At 47.3% G+C, this 7,500-nt stretch overlaps 1 protein-coding gene across 3 annotated transcripts in view; it reads left to right on the top strand.

Moving 5' to 3' along the window:
- The window catches only part of cerkl (CERK like autophagy regulator), a 52,794-nt gene that overhangs the window by 29,762 nt on the left and 15,532 nt on the right, over positions 1-7,500 (top strand). For all 3 annotated transcript variants that reach the window (XR_013130382.1, XM_077002173.1, XM_077002172.1), the window contains exon 5: positions 5,509-5,651. Coding sequence is in view for 2 of the 3 variants with exons in the window: in XM_077002173.1 (XP_076858288.1) it covers positions 5,509-5,651 (143 nt within the window). In the remaining variant the exon portion in view is untranslated. The remainder of the gene's footprint in view (positions 1-5,508; positions 5,652-7,500) is intronic.

The raw sequence follows: 7,500 nt of genomic DNA, 5'->3' as shown, positions 1-7,500 counted from the left end.
TGTCTCCTCTCATCTGTCCTCCTCTCTTCTGTCTCCTCTCTTCTGTCCTCCTCTCATATGTCTCTTCTCTTCTGTCTCCTCTCTTCTGTCTCATCTCATCTGTCTCTTCTCTTCTGTCTCTTCTCTTCTGTCTCCTCTCATCTGTCTCTTCTCTTCTGTCTCCTCTCTTCTGTCCTCCTCTCTTCTGTCTCCTCTCTTCTGTCTCTTCTCTTCTGTCTCTTCTCTTCTGTCTCCTCTCATCTGTCCTCCTCTCTTCTGTATCCTCTCTTCTGTCTCTTCTCTTCTGTCCTCCTCTCTTCTGTCTCTTCTCTTCTGTCTCTTCTCTTCTGTCTCCTCTCATCTGTCCTCCTCTCTTCTGTCTCTTCTCTTCTGTCTCCTCTCTTCTGTCTCTTCTCTTCTGTCCTCCTCTCTTCTGTCTCCTCTCATCTGTCTCTTCTCTTCTGTCTCTTCTCTTCTGTCCTCCTCTCTTCTGTCTCCTCTCATCTGTCTCTTCTCTTCTGTCCTCCTCTCTTCTGTCTCCTCTCTTCTGTCCTCCTCTCTTCTGTCTCTCTCTTCTGTCTCTTCTCTTCTGTCTCTTCTCTTCTGTCCTCCTCTCTTCTGTCTCCTCTCTTCTGTCTCTTCTCTTCTGTCTCTCTCTTCTGTCTCTTCTCTTCTGTCCTCCTCTCTTCTGTCTCCTCTCTTCTGTCTCCTGTCTTCTGTCCTGATGGTTCTCATCTCACCATTACTTTTTCCTTTCTTTCTTTTTTTTTTCTTTCTTGTTTTCTGATTCTAGGTCACTTGCTTTTTTTTGCATCCTCTCTCTTTTTCTCTACCTCTATATCTCTGTATCATCAGTTTATATTTCTCTATTTGTGTTTATCCCTCTGTCTCTTTCTTTCTCTATGTCTCTGTCTGTTTCTCTCATCTCCCTGTTTCTCCTTCTGTCTCAGCCTTGTGTGTTGTTTTCATCATGTTGCAGTGGACGTCAAGAGTGTGTGCAGGATGGAGACTCTAATTAAACATCCTTAGATTATCTCACCAGTGTGAGTGAGACTGGCATGATGAAGTAATCCTGCCTCTCCTGAGGTGGCCTGTAGCCTTCATAAATAACACAATGATGTATATATATATATATATATATATATATATATATATATATATATATATATATATATATATATATATATATAGAGAGAGAGAGAGAGAGAGAGAGAGAGAGAGAGAGAGAGAGAGTACAGAGTGGGGAAGGGGGCGGAGCCAGAGAACAGGACATGGTGTTGGGCGGGGCTCTGCCGTGTGAGCGATAATGCTGTGATCAGAGCAGCGAGCTGCAGTGGTAGTCATGGCTCTCGCCTCTTCTGGGCGTCTGCGCAGACGGCTCTTTAATCACCTGTTCTGGGCATCTGCGCAGACGGCTCTTTAATCTCCTGTTCTGGGCGTCTGCGCAGACGTCTCTTTAATCACCTGTTCTGGATGCAGTGAACACCCTCACGCCACACCAGCCTTATTCCACACCAACATGATGCAGCACCACCCTCCGCTCTCTGTGCATGAGCGTGTCAGCATGCCAGCGCATTACAGCCCCTTCCTCTGTGTGTGTGTGTGTGTGTGTGTGTGTGTGTGGGGGGGGGGGGGGGGGGGGGGGGGAGTCTGGCGCCCTGCTTTTTGATTAAAATCCCAGCATGCAGTTCGTGTGAGAGACACAGCGGCATGGCAGAGCTTGGTGTACTAGAATTGGCTTGACAAACTCATCATCAAATTAGGAGCAATTGGTTATAACTTAAGGCAGTTGTACTGTGTGTGTGTGTGTGTGTGTGTGTGTGTGTGTGTGTGTGTGTGTGTGTGTGTGTGTGTGTGTGTGTGTGTGTGTGTGTGTGTGTTTGTTGTGGAGTGCAGTATCAGAGGTGGTCCTGAGGTTGCTGGTGTTTCTGGGCGTGTGGGTCAGCGTGTGTAGTTACAGTGTGATGATGTGTGTGTCAGTAAACCTGGTTCTTTTTAGTTTTGATGACTGGAAAATCTGCAACTCTGCTAGTTGTGTCAAAACTTCATTCTGTGCTTGCATGACAAATCACTTGTTAAGTTGGAGCAGGACCCCTAAGCTCCTTAACCCAGGGGGGAGGCGCCCCCCAAACCCCACCCACTGTGTCTGGAGAAGGATAATCAGGCAGCAAAACAAGTGCCATCAGCAGTGTCCTGTAGTGTCTGGTGCAGTGTCCTGTAGTGTCTGGTACAGTGTTGTGTAGTGTCTGGTGCAGTGTCCTGTATTGTCTAGTGCAGTGTTCTGTAGTGTCTAGTGCAGGTGTCCTGTAGTGTCTAGTGCAGTGTCCTGTATTGTCTGGTGCAGTGTCCTGTATTGTCTAGTGCAGTGTCCTGTAGTGGTCTAGTGCAGTGTCCTGAATGTATTTGGAGGCTAACACAGAGTTTTGTCACAGAAGTGGCTGCTGGGAGATTTGTCTCTTTGCTGTAGTGTGAACATACATGCAGTGGGATTGCAGTTGCAGGTAAACAGGGGGCAAATGGAGCCGTCATGTATCTGTCACCAAGAACTCGGAAAGAAAGCTCTTCTCAGTCTCTTTTCAGAGAGTAGATATTCTGTAGAGCTCTGCTGATAGCCAAACCCCCGCCCCCTCACACACACACACACACACCCCAGAACACACACAAATCTCTGCTTCTACTTGGTTAATTAACCTCAGAAGAATTACGTTTGAAAAGGTAATATCACACATTTTTCATTAATAGGTCATAACTCATTAATTACTTCAGCAATCTGACTGTTCCACCCATCTTAATGGAACTGGTGCTATTTTTGGATACATTCCTCACAAGGTCCTGGAGTGTAAGACACACACACAGCACAGTCTCTATGTGTGTGTGTATGTTTGTGTGTGTGTGTGTTCCACAATAAGGAGGTTAAGGTATTGCTGCAGTCATTGTTCCCACACAGTGCTGGTAATTATCAGCACCTTCTCAAAGGCGCCGGCTGGAGCAGAGTGTGTCCTCCACTGTCTCACCGCCACCCACTGGGGGGGGGTTCGGGTCTCGATGCCTGCTGAGTTGCAAATGACAGAACATTATCTGTGAGACTAGATACCAAGAGCAACCTGTTGAGTGTTCTGAAACAGACGGTTTGGTGTTCTGAAACAGACGGTTCATGGTTCTGAAACAGACGGTTCAGGGTTCTGAAACAGACGGTTCAGGGTTCTGAAGCAGACGGTTTGGTGTTCTGAAGCAGACGGTTTGGTGTTCTGAAACAGATGGTTCAGGGTTCTGAAACAGACAGTTTAGTGTTCTGAAACAGACGGTTCAGTGTTCTGAAGCAGACGGTTCAGTATTCTGAAGCAGACGGTTCAGTATTCTGAAGCAGACGGTTCAGTGTTCTGAAGCAGACGGTTTAGTGTTCTAAAACAGACGGTTTAGTGTTCTGAAACAGACGGTTCAGGGTTCTGAAGCAGACGGTTTGGTGTTCTGAAACAGACAGTTTGGTGTTCTGAAGCAGACGGTTTAGTGTTCTGAAACAGACGGTTCAGGGTTCTGAAACAGACAGTTTAGTGTTCTGAAGCAGACGGTTCAGTGTTCTGAAGCAGACGGTTCAGGATTCTGAAGCAGACGGTTTGGTGTTCTGAAACAGACGGTTTGGTGTTTTGAAACAGACGGTTTGGTGTTTTGAAACAGACGGTTTGGTGTTCTGAAACAGACGGTTTGGTGTTTTGAAACAGACGGTTTGGTGTTCTGAAACAGACGGTTTGGTGTTTTGAAACAGACGGTTTGGTGTTCTGAAACAGACAGTTTAGTGTTCTGAAGCAGACGGTTCAGGGTGGTTGGGATCAGATTCTTCCTCCTGTGGACAGCTGAGTTGTGGTCAAACTAAGGGACCTCCCAAGTGACTACACCTTCAGATAAGACACATCCGCCCACCAAGAGCCACAGCCAGGTGGCTGGTGTTCTGGAGGCAGGAAACCCACCCTCAATCACCAAGACAACCCCATCAGGAGGTGCACTAGTGCTGGTCAAAGTTGATTAAACTGTTTGCATTTAGCCACTGAGTTTCTAATGGGATAGTTAAAGCAATTTTCTTATGTTGAATCAGGTGAAAAAACTAATCTCTGCAGGTTTGACCCTTAAGGACCATATCTCAGGATTCACATTTACATGATAACAATAACTGAATTAAATAGTACTGAATTTCCTCCTTATTAAAGGCTAGTAAGAGCAGTAAGAGCCCTTATCTCTTACATCAGTGTCACATGCTGGGATTAAAACATCAGCCATACTTTCAAAGCTCTCTGTGGCTCTGGGACAGATGTGAAGGCCTAAATCTGTGGCAGGGACAAGTAGTAGGACGAAGCCAGAGGAGGAGACGGGGACACGGGAGGGGATGGGGACATGGGGGGGATGGGGACACAGGAGGGGATGGAGACACGGGAGAGGATGGGGACACAGGAGGAGACAGGACACGGGAGGGGGACAGGGACACGGGAGGGGATGGGGACACGGGAGGGGATGGGGACACGGGAGGGGACGGGGACACGGGAGGGGATGGGGACACGGGAGGGGACGGGGACACGGGAGGGGATGGGGACACGGGAGGGGATGGGGACACGGGAGGGGATGGGGACACGGGAGGGGACAGGGACATGAGAGGAGACGGGGACACGAGAGGAGACGGGGACACGGGAGGGGATGGGGACATGAGAGGAGACGCAACACGGGAGGGGACGGGGACACGGGAGGGGATGGGGACACGGGAGGGATGGGGACACGGGAGGGATGGGGACATGGGAGGGGATGGGGACACGGGAGGGGATGGGGACATGAGAGGAGACGCAACACGGGAGGGGACGGGGACACGGGAGGGATGGGGACACGGGAGGGATGGGGACATGGGAGGGGATGGGGACACGAGAGGGGACGGGGGACAGTTCTGACATAAGCATTATCATCTTTGCCAGGGTCAGTTCATTTATGAGTAACAGCAGATGCACTGCGTCCCTATTTGCTTAGCTGTAGATATGAGGAGAATTGTCTCTTCTCAGAGGCCCATCCCACACCTCACGCCTCCGTGGCCCAACACTCTTCACTGTGTGCAACAGCAGGACTCCCTCCCCATCACTGCCATGGAGTCCAGCGCTGAAGATTTTAATCACATGTAAACGTCACACTGAGGACCATGCCTTATTTGGGCATAAACAAAAAATGAAATAATGCTAAAATAAAATCATAAAATCATAAAAATTAAATTGTGTTATATTAGTTCAAAACTTAATTGTTTCATTGTATCTCATATTTATATTTGTTTATACTTGTATGTGTGAGACAGCCTGATTCTGGTTTAGATGCATTCTTTCTCTCTCAACCTCTCATCCATATTCTTTCTTTTCCTTGCCTGTGTCCTGTCTCACTCATCTTTCTCACTCTCAATATTTCTCTCTGTCTGTACATCTCTCCATCCTCCCCCCTCCCTCTCCTTCTCCCTCTCCCTTCCTCCCACTCCCTCTCCCTTCCTCACTCCCTCCCTCCCTCCCTCAGGGTGGTGTGTGTAGGAGGAGATGGCTCAGTGGCTGAGGTAGCCCACGGCTTGCTGCTTCGGGCCCAGATGGACGCTGGGAGGGACACAGACTCCATCTTCATGCCTGTCCAAGCAGCTCTTCCTCTGGGTGTAATCCCAGCAGGTGAGGGGCTTGGGTGGTGGCTCTCTCTCCCTCTCCAGCAGCTGTTCCCAGAACAGTTCCGGTACTCACATACACATACCTTCCCTGTGCTCTCAGGAGTGTGTGTGTGTGTGTGTGTGTGTGTGTGTGTGTGTGTGTGTGTGTGTGTGTGTGTGTGTGTGTGTGTGTGTGTGTGTGTGTGTGTGTGTGTGTGTGCATCCATTGTAGTTGGATAGCTTGGTGATTGAGTCTTGACATAATAGTTAAAAAGTACTTTTTAATTGTTGGACACACTGTTGCAGTAACAGTGGTCTAGTGTTTGTAGCACTGATCTTGTGTTTGTAGCACTGGTCCAAGTGTTTGTAACAGTGGTCTAGTGTTTGTAGCACTGATGTAGTGTTTTAGCACTGATCTAATGTTTGTAACGTTGATCTAGTGCTTGTAGCAATCGTCTGTTGTTTTTAGCACCACTCTAATGTTTGTAGCACTGGAGTAGCGTTTGTAACACTGGTGTAGTATTTGGTAGCACTGGTGTAGTGTTTGTATGGTCTAGTGTTTGTAGCACTGGTGTAGTGTTGGTAGCACTGGTGTAGTGTTTGTAGCCGTGGTGTAGCGTAGCACTGGTGTGGTGTTTGTAGCAGTGGTGTAGCATAGCACTGGTGTAGTGTTTATAGCAGTGATGTAGCATAGCATTGGTGTAGTGTTTGTAGCAGTGGTGTAGCATAGCACTGGTGTAGTGTTTGTATGGTCTAGTGTTTGTAGCACTGGTGTAGTGTGTAGCAGTGATGTAGTGTAGCACTGGTGTAGTGTTTGTAGCAGTGGTGTAGCGTAGCACTGGTGTAGTGTTTGTATGGTCTAGTGTTTATAGCACTGGTGTAGTGTTTGTATGGTCTAGTGTTTGTAGCATTGGTGTAGTGTTTGTATGGCCTAGTGTTTGTAGCACTGTTGTAGTGTTTGTATGTTCTAGTGTTTGTACCACTGGTGTAGTGTTGGTATCACTGATGTAGTGTTTGTATGGTCTAGTGTTTGTAACACTGGTGTAGTGTTTGTGTGTTCTAGTGTTTGTACCACTGATGTAGTGTTTGTACCACTGGTGTAGTGTTTGTATGTTCTAGTGTTTTTATGTTCTAGTGTTTGTACCACTGGTGTAGTGTTTGTACCACTGGTGTAGTGTTTGTATTGTCTAATGTTTGTAGCACTGGTGTAGTGTTTGTGTGGCATAGTGTTTGTGGCACTGGTGTTGTGTTTGTGGCAGTGGTAAAGTGTTTGTATAGTGAAGTGTTTGTAGCAGTGGTGAAGTGTTTGTAGTTGTGGTGTAGTGTTTGTATGGTGTGGTGTTTGTAGCAGTGGTTTAGTGTTTGTATGGTGAAGTGTTTGTAGCAGTGGTGGAGTGTTTGTAGCAGTGGTGTAGTGTTTGTATGGTCTAGTGTTTGTATCACTGGTGTAGTGTTTGTATGGCATAGTGTTTGTAGCACTGGTGTAGTGTTTGTGGCAGTGGTTAAGTGTTTGTATAGTGAAGTGTTTGTAGCATTGGAGAAGTGTTTGTAGCAGTGGTGTAGTGTTTGTGTGGTGTGGAGTTTGTTGCAGTGGTGAAGTGTTTGTATCAGTGGTGTAGTGTTTGTATGGTATAGTGTTTGTAGCGGTAGTGTAGTGTTTGTAGCAGTGGTAAAGTGTTTGTAGCAGTGGTGAAGTGTTTGTATGGTGTAGTGTTTGTATGGTGTAGTGTTTGTAGCAGTGGTGTAGTGATTGTAGCAGTGGTGTAGTGTTTGTATGGTCTAGTGCAGAGGTATTTAACTCACAGTCCTCAGGATGCAGGTTGTGCAGGTTTTCCACCACACACCTTATGGCATACAGATTCAGTTATGACTTC

This window comes from Brachyhypopomus gauderio, chromosome 4 (genome assembly GCF_052324685.1).
Source record: "Brachyhypopomus gauderio isolate BG-103 chromosome 4, BGAUD_0.2, whole genome shotgun sequence".
NCBI classification, from domain to species: domain Eukaryota; kingdom Metazoa; phylum Chordata; class Actinopteri; order Gymnotiformes; family Hypopomidae; genus Brachyhypopomus; species Brachyhypopomus gauderio.
Note: the sequence above shows the minus strand (reverse complement) of the source record. Positions and strands in the feature narration are given on the sequence as shown.